We start from the raw sequence: 18,774 nt of genomic DNA, 5'->3' as shown, positions 1-18,774 counted from the left end.
CCAATTTTCCCAATCCCCGATCCCCAACAACCTTTAATTTCCTGACCCCCAAAAGGCCGACAACGCTATTATAACGCCTCTGATGTTTCCAGTGTCCATAGATTGCTTACCATCAGGTGATGCGTCGGCTCGTTTACCGACTTATAGTATAAAAAAAATATTACTTGGTCTTATCTTACAAATAGGGCGAGCAGTTAGCTAATCAAATACCTAAATTGATTCAATAGTAATTTATAATTATAATTTTAACTTTCTTACTAGGAAATAAGTCCAAATCTCTCTAGTTCTCTAATACATATTTTATACTACAAAACAGAGTCTCTTCTTCTCTTTTTCTGTGTTTTATACCTTTCATCTTTATACAATGATTTCATAATATTACAATATGCATTGCGTAAATTCCCAACATTATCAGTTTCAAGTGAGATTTTCCTTATTTTATTCGACGAAAAGAAAGAGCCATGATTAATATATGTTATAATAGGTCATGTATAAGTTTGTTGGTAAAAATAAAAACAAGGAAGTGTGTTACATTTTAATAGAACCAATACCTAGTTATACAACGGTAAGTAGAGGGAACCTACTCAAATTTAACGAAAAACGAAGTTAAGTAGAAATTAAAAATAAAACGTTATTTTAAATATTTTTATTAGTAAATCAATAAAACCTACGGCAGAAGATTAAACGAAACTTCGGATTCGAGAACCGGAGTAGTCCTACAAATCACGAGGCAGATCACCTATACGCTGGACTGATCAAGTCAAATCGGCTGCAAGAAACCCTTGCGTCAGACTGCACCAGATAGTCCACAAACAAGGAGAGATGACGGGAGATCATCGTGAGGAAAGCAGCATCCACCTCCAATACAAATACGGCCGCCTCAACGGGACAGACAGACAGACAGAAAAGGAGTTTTTTTTTTTGTGTTTAAGAACGTGAACATTTGGTTTTGTCTATATCCTTCTCAGTGGCGTAGCGTGTTTTGGCGGGGCCCCGTATAATTGTTTGTTTGGGGCCCCTTTTTTCTTTTTTTTTTTTTGGTGGGAAAAAATCATGTACCTTGTTACTTTTCCTGTCCTGTCTCTCAAGCCTCAAATCTTTCTTACCTTAACAGGGAGCTTATGTCTGGGGCCCCTGAGGACCGGGGGCCCCGTATAATTGATACGGCAGATACGGCGCTAGCTACGCCCCTTCATCGTTCTTCTTTTTCCATAACTATATACCTATTTCTCTTTTATTTTGTTCTATTCATATGAATAAACGGCACAAATGAGTCACATTCGGAATGAATATTTATTTTAGCTTCTTGATACCGGAATAAGTTGCGTTTTAACACCGAAATAAGAACATATCAAACCACCAAACATTATTTTATTCACGAGTAGGTATTTTTCAATTATTGTTTGTAGAAATTCCTTGCAGGAAGATGTTATTAGATTATTGCCCTATTTTTAAATAATTGTTGGTTAAAAATTGCTTGAAATTTCGATTGCAAAAATTAAAAAGTAAGTTTGTTATTGTCTCATAATACGTATGGAATTTAGTTTTGCAATAATACCTACGTTTGTAATAAATAAATGTAGATAATAACAAAGAGATAGCCTATACACAGATTCTCCCCGGGGAAAAACCATTGATAACTAATAAAATATATTACAATTATTAATTAATACTCTGTATAATTGCAGTTACCACTTGACTGACACTTGATAGAATGGTAAAAGAGTAGGCAGATCACCTGACGGCATGCAATCGGCAGTTATCGGCATTGCCCATGAATGCGAGCCTCTTGGGGGTAAGGGGTTTGAAAATTATGTTACCCTCAGATAACCTCCCTCAATAAACAATTGTTTTCCTTGGGAATCAAACCCGCAATGCGATACATATTGCACACTCAGCGTAGTGATATTTAGTTATCCTGCCATCTAGTGAAAACTGTTAGTACTATTAAGTGTACTTATCAGGTTTAGGTATTGTGTTGGTAGTTACCCCACGAATTCAAAGATGGCGCTACAATAAAAAAAAAATTAAATAACTTATATTGTGCAGAATTTTTATTTTAGATAATATGATTTATCTGTATTAATTATTATTAAATTGAACTAGTAGGATCTATCCATAATAATGTGGTAATTTTATTCAAATATGAAAATATATACCCTACCTTTTGTAGTTTTTTATTGCAAGGTATGGGAAAGTGGTCACCATTCGTACGTGGGGCACATTCGTACAGTTAGTATATCAGAAAACCTAAACGGCACACAAACACGCTTTTGCTTGTGTGCCTAGACATACCGGCCACCATATTGTTAGCGGAGTGGCGCGGCTGTCGCACCACGGTGTATCGGCTGACAAGACGTAACGTGTTTTCGCGGGCGGTGAGTAATTTTTTTCCTTAGGTGTAATTCGCAATTGTAAGTAGAATTGTTATGTTTTTGACAATATGGTGATGATTCATTAATGTTAATATTGTTTATTTTGAGCTTTAATTGTTATATTTCTCAAAACTAAATTAGATTTTGTATAAAGTTGTACTTTAATTTTGTGCAAGGTATGGGGTGCTTTCGTACAGTCAAACAGGGGGCACATTCGTACGCGTACGAACGCTCCCCTTTAGATTTTATTAACCACCACAATATCATAATTAGGTTTTTATGAAATAAAATATAGTAAACTTTTAAAATACCTACCAGGCAAAAAGCACAATAACATGTCTTTCCTTTTATAAAGTATTGTTCTTCTAACAAAATGAAATATGTTAATTAAATAAGCCTTACAATTAATATTTTATTGCAGAATCATGGTGCGAAAATATAAAAAAAGGGCACGCGTACTCAAGACGTGGATGAGGAGTCCATAAAATTAGCAGTTGACGACGTAATGAGGAGGAGGTATGGCATACCAAGGAGCACCATGGACGCTTCTTCCGGGCCCTTCATGGACCCAGTGTAGATTTTCTGGCGTCCGTATCTTGGCTACGATTCAGTAATCTCTTTGGAGAAACTGAAGGATTTGTCTATGCAATTATGGACGAAGTTATCCTTACGAATAACTACCGGAAATATATTATTAAGGATGGGTCTGTTGACATATGTCGGGCATGTCATAGTCCTGGTGAATCCGTAAGACATTTAATTTCTGGTTGTGGTCGTTTGGCTAATGGTGAATATTTGCATAGACATAATCAGGTGGCCAAGATTATCCACCAGTAACTTGCTTTGCACTACCAACTTGTTGAGTTTGAGGTTCCATACTACAAGTATGTGCCCGATCCAGTTCTCGAAAACGGCCATATGACGTTGTACTGGGATCGATCTATCATCACTGACAGGACTATTGTAGCCAATAAACCTGATATAGTGGTGATAGACCGACAAGCGCGCCGCACGATGATAATCGATATCACCATCCCTCATGACGAGAACCTCGTGAAAGCTGAAAAAGATAAACAAATAAAATATCTTGACTTGGCTCACGAGGTTGTCGACATGTGGAATGTGGATTCGGCTATCGTTGTGCTGATAGTCGTGTCGGTCAACGGACTAATACCCAACAGCCTCGACAACCACCTTAGGAGGCTGGGGTTGGGCGGATGGATCAAGGGCCTGATGCAGAAGGCAGTACTCCTCGAAACGGCATGTATTGTGAGGAGGTTTCTGTCTCTGGAGCCCTAACCACCGGTGGCTTGGACCATGCTCCCGCTACTGCTCGGCTCCTATTTTTATATTTTTAAATATATTTTTATTTTGTATGTGTAGTATTTAAAAATGTAAATTTAGAGAATTTTAAATAAATATAGATATTAAAGTAATAATTATTAATTATTACTAATTAAAGTTATTGTAAAGATCTCATTTAGACAGATTGTAAACTTAGAATTATCAATAAGTAAACTAAGGATGAATGATTTAATGTTTTGTTATTTTTGTAAAAAAAAAATTATTGACTGTGAGTCAAGTCAAATATATTTAGTTCTTTTTAAGTTAGTTCTTTGAGAAATACATATTTTTATAATGATTAATAAAAATTTTACGACTTTAATAGGGCTTTTTAATTACCCTGTATGAATCTACCCCATGCGTATGAAAGTACCCCACCTACTGTACGAACGTACCCCGTACGTGGGGCACGTTCGTACAAATATCATATTATTCCCGATGTCCACCACTTGTCTGGCCACCACTGGGGGACAGCGAGACAACTTTAAAACATTATTCTCGTTGTCCACCACTGGGGGACAGCGTCACAACTTTGTAATTTTTTCCATTCGTCACCACTGGTGGACAGCGACACGGATTTTTTAACATTCCCTATGGCCACCGTTGGGGACAATGGCACAACTCTTTTGATCCGATTCCCACTGGCCATCAATTTAAATTGTTTAATCTAAAGACCGGTAAGGGATAGCTTAATATACTTACGGATTTGATTTTTAGCAGGGCTAAGGGTAAGACTAATTTAAATATTTATAAATTATATGGTAGGTAAATAATAGTCATATTCTTGAATCAACTTTTATTAAATGTTTCACTCAAGTATTAAAAAATGATCCTACTACTTAGTATTATATAATATAGCTTTGATTAATTATTATGTTATCGGCTTACTCACGTAATGTTTTGACGAGGAACTCGACTAGTTTCAAGCCATGCTAGAGGCTCACATTCACTCAGTAGCAGTGCGACAATCGCCGCGTCGTATGTCGCGTAATGCTGCTCATGAATATGAGCCTCTACTACTCAAAAGTCTTAAACACCACATAGTTAAACAAAATACAATAAGTAAGGTAAACTAACCAAATAAGGCCTACCTTATTTTTATTACCGCCTAGGTCGTAGGTTTAAAATGACAATGCGCTGATTATTTCAAAATCTTATATTTATTTATTAAACTTTGTAATAATGGAATCAAAATAGCTTTAGAAACAAAAATTACAGTTTTGTAAACACAAATAACTAAAGTGTCACTTTGGCCTTATTGGGAACCCTATATCTTAATAAGGCCTCAATAAAAACTAGTAAGTATTCAACTTCTTAATTATAATAAAACTTTCTCAATGCGTATAATAAATGTAATGAAACCTTATTAATTAATTTTGGTCATTATACATCAGACTTGACGAGTTTCTCATCATGTAATACCCAAGTAACATCTTTGAAGTCATCGGTACCCCAGCATCAGTCAAACGATTGAGAATAATTTCTTGTTCTGTAGCCAATTTAGCGACCGACCTAGCTTTTGAGTAGTCGAACCACTCTTTAGATGGTGCGTACTTCTTGGGAAGTTATATCTGGCTGCAGCAGCATACCAGGTAAAACAGGATGAATAGAATTCAAGGGTTGAATAGATACTATGAAGAATTTCCCGATATCCATTCACCCCGTTTACCCCTTTCTACCATTTTAACAGCGTTTTCCATCTTTTGCAAAATCCATTGGCTTTCTTTTTGACAGAAGCTGGTGATCCGTTTTCTATGAAATTACTGAAAAACAACTATGCCATAATAAGGCCTACACGTTTTTTTGTAGGCTTTATTAGGGCATGGCACATAGGTAAACAAAACAACGATTATATGAAATACACCGATATTATAGCTATTTCACTTATGTGAGGAGATGGCTAAATGTATAATTGTCATACAGACAAAACACGGCACGTCGTATACTGATAAATATAAAAATACTAACAGTTTACGCTACTCGAATTTTATAAAAACTAAAGTGCGCTCCACGTCGTGATTGTTTTCGACTGTAGGTTCCAACATAATCGCGGCACGGGTTGCTTGCTATGCTTAAATTAGTTAAGTAATGTGCATGCACACTTCTACAAACTTTGGCGACCATTTGAAATCGGAAAGAGGGAAATTTTCAAAATAGGCTTTATTGGGGCATAGGCCTTATTTGGTTAGGTTACTATACTTATTAGTTTCTCATAATTTCTAAAAATTGGCCTACAGATATTTGGCCGTTTACAAGTTCCAATTGGGTTTCATGAATAAACTGATCACTGTAAACATACTTTTTTTTCGTTTGTTGGACGGTTCTTTTTTTTGACTTATTTGCATTTTTTTCACAAAGAAAAAACATGCATCTTCTCGAAGAACGCTTAAAGCGTGCATTATGTTTGGGTTTTTCTTGCTCATCGCTGAATTTAGTTTGTGGTGCCACCCTTCGACAGCGTTTGTCGTGCGATGCCTTTCCCCAAAAACGCACCAAACTGGTATAAAATCATCTTTTAGCCATTGTACTTCAACGTATTTCCTGAACTTTAAAATATCAGGATCCGTAGTATCCCTGTGCGTTATATAGAGCCAACCGTTTCTTATTTCTGTCTCGGGCAGTAATGGAAGTACTGTAGTCAATGCTACCTCTCGAAATTTGAATATGTCAGCAGATGTTGTAAGTTTCAAATCACGGCCCTTGTTCCATATTGCTTTTTTAAAGTGTGTGTGACATCCTTTAAGTGTAGCTAACGGAAATGTCGCTTTTATGGCCTTCATAGCAGCTTTCTCAAAATCAATTGAAAACTTTAAAGGTTGCCATCCAGGAACTTGACTTTTGATTAAATTGAAAAGAATTGTATAGGATTCCTCATCACGGCGACTCATGTATGCATAAATTAGCGGAATTATGTTAGTACTATTTTCAGTACTTCTGAAGTCTCCATGTATCGAGTAAAGTTGAGTGAATGGCTCTGTGCAGCTTTTAAAGGTACCATCACATAAGAAATGTTCAATCTCACAGATTACATTTTTGGCTTCTTCAATACAAAACACTACAATTCGGTTGCAGTTATATAAATAGTCTGCTAAAAGAAAGTCCTTATAATCTTCTGGAACTTGGAATTCTTCCACATTTTTGCATTTAAGCCTTTTTATTCCAGCGATTGTATTTCTATGTCTGTATAAACTTGACTTGATGCTTTGAAATGACGGTATGTTTTGAATCAAACTTGGTATGGCTTTGAATTCACTCACCATAGCGTTGAAGGTTTCTGGCACTGGTGGAAATTGAGTAGAAACCAATTTATCTTTACATTGCTGTATTTTTTCTTCTACAAAATTTCTTGCAAAATCAGGCTGGCATAGATGTGGCTTTTCTTCAATTATATTGGTATCCTAGGTCAACAAAAAATATTATTTTTTTTACAAAAAAGACATATCAAATCATCACCATAGACAAAAAGTTGTTTTTTATTCACATTTATCTCACATTACCGTCATATTGGGATTGGTAAACAAAATGGGGGCCCTACGAGTAAACAAAATGGCGGCCTTAATAACGATGTCATCGAATTTAAAATTTTGAACATGCCTACTTATAAAACAATAAACAATTCCAAAATGAGTACTAAAGCGCTTTTTTTTTGTTTTTTTTTTTTTGATGTTCTGGCGTCTGTACTTTCCCTCATAGCAATACTTTTTGTAAATATCTTGATGAAGTGAATAGTATCAATAGATAATAATAATAAGCATTAGTAAGAAAATAAAATTTAATTTCAATGAATTAATTAATTTAATTTAATTTAATTTAATTAAAATTTAATTGAATTAATTTATTTTATTTAATTATTTATTTATTATTTATTTATTTTGTTTTTTTTTATTTTTTTTTTTATTTAATTTAATTTAATTTCTTGATGAAGTGAATAGTATCAATAGATAATAATAATAAGCATTAGCAAGAAAATAAAATTTAATTTCAATGAATTAATTAATTTAATTAAATTTAATTTAATTAAAATTTAATTGAAATAATTTATTTTATTTAATTATTTATTTATTTTGTTTTTTTTTTATTTAATTTTTTTTTTAATTTAATTTAATTTAATTTCTTGATGAAGTGAATAGTATCAATAGATAATAATAATAAGCATTAGCAAGAAAATAAAATTTAATTTCAATGAATTACCTATAATTAATTAAATTAACTATATTATACAAGGAAAGAAATATTATGTCATTATTATTACGTAAGCTTTAGAATTGGATAAAAGTAACTTCAGCATAAAACCAAATGGTCTCTAGATAAAATAATTTAAATTGATGGCCAGTGGGAATCGGATCAAAAGAGTTGTGCCATTGTCCCCAACGGTGGCCATAGGGAATGTTAAAAAATCCGTGTCGCTGTCCACCAGTGGTGACGAATGGAAAAAATTACAAAGTTGTGACGCTGTCCCCCAGTGGTGGACAACGAGAATAATGTTTTAAAGTTGTCTCGCTGTCCCCCAGTGGTGGCCAGACAAGTGGTGGACATCGGGAATAATCGCAAATATCTTATCGTAGAAAAATGACTATAACTCTATAACCTTTTGACATAATAGTGTCGGACTTTTTGGTAACAAACTACAATATATTTGTTATACTTAGGTCTATAAGCTAGATAAATTCGATTATTAATCATAATTTAAAAAAATAAAATGTAAAAAGCGTACGAAGGGTAACCACTTTCCCCTACCTACCGGTATGAACTCATTTATTATTAAAATAAAAGTAACATTGCTAAATTGTAACTAGCTACACTGCTATAATATATACGGGGGTAAATAATACAACAAAATAAAATTAATGACTAGAACGTCATTTATTTGTAACTTACAAAAAAATAATCAGTATCGTTTAGAAAAATAATCACACAACACAGCAAGCACAGCTCGGCAAGTTCAACATAACAATCAGAATAGCACGGAATGATAATAATCCACTAAACACATCTGGAATGTTCTAACTTTGCTCTTCCTTGTTCTCCTGCTTCTTCACGGGTCCAGTGTGAATGATGGGCACCACCCTCTCGTTGGATTCCTTCGGAGGTGGCTTCAAGGGCGCCGTGATGGAGAGAACACCGTCAGAAGACAATTTAGACATCACTGAGTCGGCATCAATACCTTCTGGTAACGCGTACCGTCTGGTGAAGCTTCTGGAGATGAATCCATGCTGATCCTGCCTTTCCTCGTGCTTAGCTTCCACCACTAAGTAACCGTCTACCGTCTTCACTGAGATTTCTTCCGGCGCGAAGTGCTGGACATCTAAATTCACCTGGAACTTGTCCTTATCTTCTTTGATGGTGGAGCCAGCGTCCTGAGCTGCTGCTTGAAGGTTTCTCCAAGGTCTGTAGTAGTCGCGGCTGGCTTGAGGAACAGCGATGATGGTTAGCTGGTCTTGCGGTGTCAATCCCAAGCCGAAATGCTGGTCGAGCAACCGGCGCGGGTTGTGGCGAGGACGCTCGTAGTCGAAGAAAAATGGGTACATCGACATCTTCACTGGATAATACTGATAATCTTCACTTGTACACGATAAATTCAATGAGTTTACACTCAAAAATCGCTTTGTAATCTCCGACGCTTTCGCTGATCGCTTTCTTCAGTGTTGCGTTCAGTTGAATGAATGCCGAATTCAAGCCGGCTTCATATTTATATCGACCACAGCGCCATCTAGTATGTAATGGAATTTTCTCGAACGCGCCTCTAGAATGAGCAAGACGGCTCGCGCAGGCGTGTGACGCACGTACGTCAGCTGCTATAAACATTTTTACTTGTGTCCGATTTTCAAAGACTTTCAATAGTTTTTATATTTTTAAGATTCTATTATATCCTAAGAAGAAATTATCATTTATTATTCATAGAATTATTTTTTTTGTATATCTAAAGCTACTTTCATTTATTATTTCGTCGAAACGATGATAACAAAAGAGTCCTATTTGTATTAGTTTTACTAGTTGAACTTAAACATAATTGGGGATGCGACATAAAACATTTAATTTTATTGTAAAATTAAAATAACATAGTTTGATATTTATTATAATTATTTTAATTTTTTTCTTATTTACCTATACCTAAACATTTAGGAAATAAAGCAGTACTTACAGTTATTTATTTTAAAAATCGAAAATTAACAAAACTTACGGTTACACAGTAAAATCAACAAAAAACGTACTCTCACACTAAGCATAACTCGCAATTTCTGCTACGGGAACCAAATGTTCTAAGCATCTGAAATTGAAGCGCCCTCTGGTGTCGAGTAGCGAAACTATATTATCTAGAATATTTTATTGAACCAAACTGTTCTCGAAATGAGAAGGAGCACTCTAGATACATTCAGTAACGGATACTTTATTATTTACAGTAATAAACATTATATTTATGATTTGTAGTATATTTAGGTAACAAACAAAATATTAATATGATATTATGGGTTGGCAATATTCGTTGTAAGAATAAAAACCCCTAAAATAAAATAGAAATAAAAGTTATATTATGCTTTCAATATAAAGGATCGTCAAAAATGCCTTTTTAACCTTTTTCTTGCATTTTTTCATATATTTTTGTGTTTATGAGTTAAAGATGCAATTAATTGATTACAAAAAAGTTAAACTACCTTATTTATAGCCAACAAAAGGGTCAAATTCTTTTCAAATTTCTAAAGGTAGGGTACCTACCTCGACGTAAAATAGAGTAACCCTACTTTTTTATAACGATTTCTAAGTTTGTAGTACTTTTGATGAAAACTAAAGGACGGTGTTGGAGTTCTCTCGTCTGCTTACCCCAATTTACTGTTTGTATCATACAATTACTCAAACACATGAATTTATGTCATTTACGAAATTATTGCGAAACAATGAAAAAGAGGAATGCTATTGAGTTTCTTGCTCATTCTTCTCCATAGGAATCTACACTTTGGAACGAGCAAATAGCTTCACTAGAGGACTGACCGAAAAAACTATATTTTTTGTTTTAATTTCTGCGTTCTAAAAGTACTTTCCTGGTCTTTTGAAATAAATAAATTTGACATTGACTTTGACTTTCAAATTGTTTTTGATGTTGATTTGGTTTGATGTGTAGGTATGGTGCTACTGCTACTTATTTTCCTGTTTATGAAATGGAGACTTAAAAATATCTGTCAGTTAAGTGCAGATTATTTTGGCTTAATACCTAGTAGCCCAGTCACAATCCACGTAGGTACCTATACAGAATATTCTGGTGCGATGAAAGTACTCGATAACTCTAGTTTGGCAATCACACTTGCAACCACTTGACGAAAGAATTTCAGCAGTCTTTTAGGTACTTAATACTTAAAAAAAATAAACACTACGGGTTTAGAATCATCTCTTCCATTATAATTTAAAAAGTAATAAGTTTAAATAATAAGAACATCTTGAAAAAATCTACACAAGCTTTTAAGGTAATATGTACCACGTTTCAACCGTGATCATGGCGCCTGTAACAGTGCCGCAATATCGGAAACTCATTGAAATAAACATGGTAAATATCCCGTTTCAAGTTCTAATGATATTGTTAGTTACCACGTCACTTTTAGTTACGTTGATAAAATGATTAAACGCTTAAATGCAATAATGCAGCTATCTATTATCGATCGATAGCTATAATCTAGAATATCAAGATTCTAGAAAAAGCATTCACAATGTAGGTGGATATAGTAAACATGTCTGATAGCAATGAACTTGAAACTCCGCAGTTCAAGGACAATGTATTATCACACAATATCGACTGGTTTGGTGGTTTTAAATACAGCTCTATTTACCTTTAATATTTTAGTAATCGTGGTACACATTTTAATATTAATGAACGAAACATCTGTTACGCTTTTTAAAGAGGTAAGCAGAGGTGTAGAAATATCCATGTACAAGTACTTAACCGACGAACATGCATGAAAAGGCTAGTAACAGTTGATGAAGTGAAAGAGGTATGTATGTTTCGTAGCAATTGGCGGTCCATTTCCGTAGCAATTCTCTGCCTACCCTCCTGGGAAAGAGGCGTGAGGTTATGTATGTATGTTTAAGTACTATAGTTATATCGTATCATGTTTTCATCTGTTATGAATAATGAATATTTATGGTAATAGACAAGGAGCTTCTTATCATGTATCGAATCGAACCAAACTCCGTGTTTTTACTGAAACATTGAAAAAAATCCAAAAAGAATTTGTTCATCCCGAGATTTGAACTTAAGACAGTCCTAAGTAGTGGTGGGCAATATAAATCGTATACAGATACGATATCTATATATCGGCACGATATCCAATATTTATATATCGGACGGCACGGAATCTATACATCAGGTATCCGCGTATCTAGCGAATATAGCACGATGTGCCACAGAACAACACACTATACCGTAGTGTAACGCGGACCTCTATCGTATCGCATGCGAATCGCATGGTCTATGATATCCAGTACAAACTGATTCGGGAACAGGAACACTACCAAACCAAACAATACATTCAATGATTTCGAGTAAACAGTTATAATTAAAATACAATGATGTACATAAATCGAACAAAACCGAAACCTAAAATTACAGTACGGTACTACTTTCGTTTCAGAGTTCCACACTGATTCGGCCAATATATAGATATCGAAATATATAGATGCGATATCCGATATTCTAAACCGATATATAGATACGATTCGATATAGAGTAAAAGCGATATTACCCATCCCTAGTCCTAAGACTTCTTGTACGGCGCATGGCAGTCTCACTTACGAATCCTTAACGTCTGCCTACTCTGCCAATAAAAAACGAGAGTGCTGTTTTTTTTACATTTGACGGGTCGTCTGTTTTAATTGTTATATCAGCGTAAAGTTCAATGCCCTTTGGAATAATTAGGAAGTCATTAAAGTCAAGATAATAAATTGTTGTATTATTTATTTCTCAAATCCTTCAATAAATTAAATTACTCGTTGCCCTATCACGCTGGTGATGACTGAGGGGTCTCGAAAAAAAAAATGGTTTTGAGTTTTATTCCAAGATCAGAAAATTTTCATCATGTAGTTGCATAATGGGCTCGTTGTTAAACAATAAACCCTTATAACTGACAAACAATTGTAATTTTATATTTGCTTTCTAAAGCAAGTTGTGGCCGTAATCAATTTAGAAACGATATGTAAAGGAATGGTAAACATGTTTATGTTATTTATTTTGGCTTATTGTAATAGCGATATTTGTTTTTTCTTAGTTCTTTATTTTTCTTGCATTTGCCTTGCATAAAGAGAATTACAATCGAATTGACCAATCTACTTCTTCAAAAAACATATATTTAAACTTTTTTAAGTATTCACTGGCCAGCCAGACAGTCAAAGAATATCCGCGTAAAACGTCATGTACAGAAAAAATAGTACAAAAAACGCTTCAAATAATGATTTTATTTCACTAGTATTTCTTTCTACATTGAAAATATAAGCCAATATGTCAACGCATCCGTTTATTTTAGAAATGCCTTTGCAACTGGCCGACCAACATTTTGCATTGGCACTTACACCCGAGGACATTTTAACGGTGGTTGCTCCTCAGTACTCAAACGACTACTACAGACCCTGGAAGGAGTTGTCGTCATTGATGAGCAACTTTGGTACCAAAATCAAGTCCGACAGAGCAAAATTCCAAATCAATTTGGACGTACAACACTTTGCTCCTGAAGAGATTTCGGTGAAAACCGCTGAGGGGTTCGTCGTTATCGAGGCTCAGCACGGAGAGAAGCGAGATGAACATGGGTGGGTGTCCCGTCAGTTTAGGAGGAGATACCCTCTTCCAGAAGGATGCTGCCTAGACTTTGTAGAATCTCGCCTTTCATCAGATGGAGTTCTAACAGTTACCGCACCATTAGAACGTCCTGTGGGTTCAAATGAACGCATTGTACCTATTGTTCAGACTGGACCAGTGAAGAAGCTTGGCTCCAGAGGTGAAACGGGTGATGGAGAAGCTCCTCAAAGGTCTCTCGGACAGAATGGAGAGTAAATATAAACTTGCATCTGCTGCAGTGGGCATCACGCCAAGCTCAGAATAGTTTTGATCGTGAACCTTATAAACATTAAATTCCCTGTGATTCATGGGCTATAATTATTATTTATGCCTGACTTACGCCAAGAAAACGTAATCTAATTCGCATTTTCAATTTTCCAGAAAAAGCATTTTATAACAGAATTACAGAAATTATAGTTTATTATTTTAAGCGACTGTATTTTATTTAATTGATTTTATTTATTTACACTTCTGTTATATTTAAACATATGATGGCGAACTTAATGCATTCTCTAACAGCCAATTATTACCTTTCATACATTTAATAATAAATAATAATTAATTGATTTATGCTATATGATAGCTTCAACTGTATTTTATTGAATTTGTTACAAACAAGTAAGTAATCTGTCTTTCAGATGATATCATTTACTGTATTTACTGCTGTAAAATAATCCCAATGTTACTTTGCCGGACCCGTGAATTTAACCTCGAGACCTCTAGGCAGGCGCAATGGTAATTTAAGGAATCGTTTTGTGTCATTAATCGTCAAGTATTTAGTAGCAAAAATCAGTTACTTTGCCGTTAACTTGCTAGGTAGGTACCTAGCACATTGAAATAAAACAACGAAAATTTAAATAGGTATAAATCATTGGTTTATTATCAAATAAAAACAAAAATAGGCGAATTCATAAAAGTATAGCACAGATTTCAAATCAGTCTTACAAGAAAAATAATAACAATTATTATTTACACTATTTACATAATTACGACTCCTCTTTAATAGGATCCGGAGATCCTAGTTGCTTCTTGACGGGTCCTGTGTGGGTGATTGGCACAATCTTCTCACCAGTGGAAGGTAAAGCTAAGACTTTGGGTGCAGTAACGGTTAGGACGCCATCAGACGATAGTTTTGACTCCACAGTGTCGGGCAAGCAACCCTTTGGAAGGGCGTACCGCCTTACAAACTGACGAGACACGAATCCGTGCTCATCCTGCCTCTCTTCATGCTTCCCTTCAACCAGAACGTGTCCATCAACCACCTTCACATTTATTTCCTCCGGCGCAAAATGTTGAACGTCCACATTTACTTGGAATTTCTCGTCATCCGAAGTTATTTTGCCCACTTCGTTCAGTGCCAGCTGATTCATAGACGATGCGAGTTGTTCCAAAGGCCTGATGATGTTTTCCCATGGCTTGAAGAACGATGGGCTGAAGAAGTCCCGTGGCATCAACTGGTTGAACGGAGAATAGCCGAAGAAATTGTCAGGCCTGTAGAAATCCCTCTCCATCATACGGAATGGTCTTTCAAGGTCGTAGAAATATGGAATCATCGACATCTTCAATATACTTGCTTGATTACTCTCTTTCAGATTTGAACAGTTCACTTTCTTTGTAAACAACTACTAGCTTCCCGCTGCAACTCCGTATTTATATACCCGGTACGCCAACGCCACCTATTATCAAAGATGCGAGTTAATTCGAGAACGTACCACAACACTTCGTTCTCGAACGAACACTGTAGAACACGCGATGTATGAATTCGAAGTCTCATTCACTGGCGATGTCTGGTCAAACAGTTCTAGAATGTTCCTCTTTATAATATTGTAACGCCATCTAGCGGTTAATAGGGAACTTATTCGTGACGAACAACGCCATCTATTAGGTAATAGGGGAACTCCACAAAATAAACAAAATTGGTATAACAATATTATTTCAACCTGAACAAACAATATATTTGCATAAATAACGGGGTGAATAGAATTCGAAGAATGAATAGATAGGTACAGGAATGGGAGAATAGATTTAGTTAGAACATTATCCCAACTTTTATTCACCCCTCGATTTTTGTTGACCCCGTTTTATTTATAGTAATTTTAACTTGTATTAGATTTGAAGTATAATGTATCTAGCTCACTACGATTCAAAAAAGGTTAAATTAAAACATCAACAGCCCGTAACAGTCCACACACGCGGCACACTAAGCTGCCAATACGGCAGGGTTGGATGGAGATCGCAGTTAAATGTTCAGGTTTATCTATGACCACTGCCATTCGATTAACTTAAATGTATAACCCTTAGTTAACTTATCCGACACCAGCAGCATAGTGTGCCCGCAGGAAGTCGCGAGTAGTGAACAATTAAAAATTAAATGTAAAAAATCTACTGTACCGTTAACATCCTACAGATACACACTACCGTTTTTTCTTCTCTTGTGTCTATAAAATCATATCATAGGTAGTATATTCTGATTGAATTCGTCGCGGGATCCAAGACAGTTATTCACGTCTCCAAGATGAGTCAGATGTCAGTGTTTCGGTGTTTTACTTACAGCAATTGCAAGTTGCAAGTTGGAACGGTTGTAGGAGGTTGTGGCGGGCTTGTCCATTAAGCTATCGTTACTACATGACACGTGTATTGTAAGGTAAGCTAACCAAATAAGGCCTACCTTATTTTTATTACCGCCTAGCTCGTAGGTTTAAAATGACAATGGGCTGATAATTTCAAAATCTTATATTTATTTATTAAACTTTGTAATAATGGAATCAAAATGGCTTTAGAAACAAAAATTACAATTTTGTAAACACAAATAACTTAAGTGTCACTTTGGCCTTATTGGGAACCCTATGTCTTAATAAGGCCTCAATAAAAACTAGTAAGTATTCAACTTCTTAATTATAACAAAACTTTGTCAATGCTTATAATAAATGTAATGAGATCTTATTAATTAATTTTGGTCATTATACATCAGGCTAAACGAGTTTCTCATCATGTAATACCCAAGTAACATCTTTGAAGTCATCGGTACCCCAGCATCAGTCAAACGAATGAGAATAACTTCTTGTTCTGTAGCCAATTTAGCGATCGACCTAGCTTTCGTGTAGTGGAAACCACTCTTTAGATGGTGCGTACTTCTTTGGAAGTTATATCTGGCTGCAGCAGCCTACAGGGTAAAACAGGGTGCTTAAAATTCGAAGGGTAAATAGATACTATGAAGAATTTCCCGATATCCATTCACCCCTTGTCTGTATCTCTTCACTCCGTTTACCCCTTTCTACCATTTTAACAGCGTTTTCCATCTTTTGCAAAATCCATTGGCTTTCTTTTTGACAGAAGCTGGTAATCGGGTTTTTATAAAATTACTGAAAAACAACTATGCCGTAATAAGGCCTACACGTTTTTTTTGTAGGCTTTATTAGGACATGGCACATAGGTAAACAAAACAACGATTATATGAAATACACCGATATTATAGCTATTTCACTAATGTGAGGAGATGGCTAAATGTATAATTGTCATACAGACAAAACACGGCACGTCGTATACTGATAAATATAAAAATACTAACAGTTTACGCTACTCGAATTTTATAAAAACTAAAGTGCGCTCCACGTCGTGATTGTTTTCGTCTGTAGGTTCCAACATAATCGCGGCACGGGTTGCTTACTGTGCTCAAATTAGTTAAGTAATGTGCATGCACACTTCTACAAACTTTGGCGACCATTTGACATCGGGAAGAGGGAAATTTTCAAAATAGGCTTTATTGGGGCATAGGCCTTATTTGGTCAGGGTACTACCTTTATTTTTTGAGGTCGAGAAGGATTGTCAGTGTCATTACTGACTAAAAACCACCATGTTCCTTCTCCTGCTTTGAGCCGGAGCCCCGATAACCTGTTAAGTTGTCCCCAGCTCCGGATTGGCCATCAACCCTACTGGACCCCATCTTTGGTGGGTTGGCTCTTTGAGTCACACACTCACACGGGTCATGACACGTATACCTGATTTTCTAGTTTTATACTTATTTACACAAGTAAACCTAGATTATCTGATGTTACACCTGACCTAGAATCAAAGTTCACATTTTCATACATAGTTACAAAAAATGTAACAAAATTGCAATTAGTTCAAAATATTGCATATACTACAGAAGCTGTGCTGTGTGCTGTACATCAGTAGTTACCTACATTTTGTGCATTTATTGTGCAATGCAATAAAATAACTAATTAAGCATAATGTGATTTAAACAGTCGATGACTTTGTCGGCGGTTGATAAATTGTATACAGGCTGTTATTGTTTTTAATTGATATTTTGTTCTTAAAAGTTTATTTTTATGTAATTAACAGCATTTAGGGTTTAATAAATCGTTGTATAATTATATGGGTGTCTGTGACATAAGCCCCCGCATAATTATTTATGTTATAAGTTTTGAATATGCGGCATTAAGCCCAAGCTTATGTACACATTCGTGTGCATAAAGAGTTAAATTAATAAATATTACATAGCCATCTTTTATTCAATACATACCTACTTACTTATTTTACTATTGACGCGGTTGATTTATATAATAAAGTATTGTGCAACTGTTTCTTCATTTCGGATGAAGTAAAAATGATAAACTTTACGTTACTTTGAACAAAATGGCATCAACGTTTTAATATTCCACATTAATTATATTTTTCAGCTCTTACGAAACTTGTCGACGAGGTAACTCTAGGTAAGTTTCAAGTGACACTGGGGTCGTGGGGGTCCATAGTAATAATTGACATCACGTTATTACATATATTATTCTTGGAAGGGATTCCTGAGAAATATAAGGAAACGATCAACCTAGAAACATTATAAGTGCTTACCATTAGCGTTTAAGGATAAAATTAAATTATTAAGGAAATGTCACATTAATTTTGCACATTATTTTAGTAAAAAGGAGTCAGTACTTTACTGCTTCTAATATCCTGTTTGTTATTTTGAAATTGTTATTCAATATTGGTATATTGTATGTTGCTTAGTCAGCAGATAAATAGACCTACTTTTTTGTTGTTTGTGTGTTATGTTTAAGAAAATAACCGATTGCCTGTTTTTAAAATCGACTTATGTCGCCGTAACATTTGGATATGTGCCCGATTTTGGCAATTGGCTCGTCTCTGGCGTTCATATTTGGCTACTGGCTTGCTAATTGGAATGGCGAAAAATGGGTCTCACCCACTTGACAGAGATTCATTTACCCTTCAAAGAATAAAAAA

The 18,774-nt window shown here is 35.2% G+C and overlaps 4 protein-coding genes across 4 annotated transcripts; 2 read left to right on the top strand and 2 right to left on the bottom strand.

The window, feature by feature from the left end:
- The first annotated feature begins 2,118 nt into the window (after window positions 1-2,118).
- LOC126911465 (uncharacterized) lies at window positions 2,119-4,041 on the top strand. Its single transcript, XM_050698654.1, has 2 exons — window positions 2,119-2,378; window positions 2,797-4,041. Exon 2 carries the CDS (start codon window positions 3,294-3,296, stop codon window positions 3,672-3,674), a length of 381 nt encoding a protein of 126 aa, XP_050554611.1. The 5' UTR covers window positions 2,119-2,378; window positions 2,797-3,293; the 3' UTR covers window positions 3,675-4,041.
- Window positions 4,042-8,558: 4,517 nt separating this feature from the next.
- Window positions 8,559-9,402, bottom strand: LOC118276394 (protein lethal(2)essential for life). Its single transcript, XM_035594694.2, has one exon. It carries the CDS (start codon window positions 9,251-9,253, stop codon window positions 8,723-8,725), a length of 531 nt encoding a protein of 176 aa, XP_035450587.2. The 5' UTR covers window positions 9,254-9,402; the 3' UTR covers window positions 8,559-8,722.
- A 3,670-nt stretch (window positions 9,403-13,072) lies between these two features.
- On the top strand, window positions 13,073-13,963 carry LOC118278945 (protein lethal(2)essential for life-like). The gene has a single exon (XM_035598418.2). It carries the CDS (start codon window positions 13,201-13,203, stop codon window positions 13,747-13,749), a length of 549 nt encoding a protein of 182 aa, XP_035454311.2. The 5' UTR covers window positions 13,073-13,200; the 3' UTR covers window positions 13,750-13,963.
- Window positions 13,964-14,385: 422 nt separating this feature from the next.
- On the bottom strand, window positions 14,386-15,175 carry LOC118277229 (protein lethal(2)essential for life-like). The gene has a single exon (XM_035595955.2). It carries the CDS (start codon window positions 15,090-15,092, stop codon window positions 14,520-14,522), a length of 573 nt encoding a protein of 190 aa, XP_035451848.2. The 5' UTR covers window positions 15,093-15,175; the 3' UTR covers window positions 14,386-14,519.
- Between the last annotated feature and the right edge of the window lie 3,599 nt (window positions 15,176-18,774).

The sequence above is a fragment of the Spodoptera frugiperda genome, chromosome 15 (assembly GCF_023101765.2).
Source record: "Spodoptera frugiperda isolate SF20-4 chromosome 15, AGI-APGP_CSIRO_Sfru_2.0, whole genome shotgun sequence".
Lineage (NCBI taxonomy): Eukaryota > Metazoa > Arthropoda > Insecta > Lepidoptera > Noctuidae > Spodoptera > Spodoptera frugiperda.
Note: the sequence above shows the minus strand (reverse complement) of the source record. Positions and strands in the feature narration are given on the sequence as shown.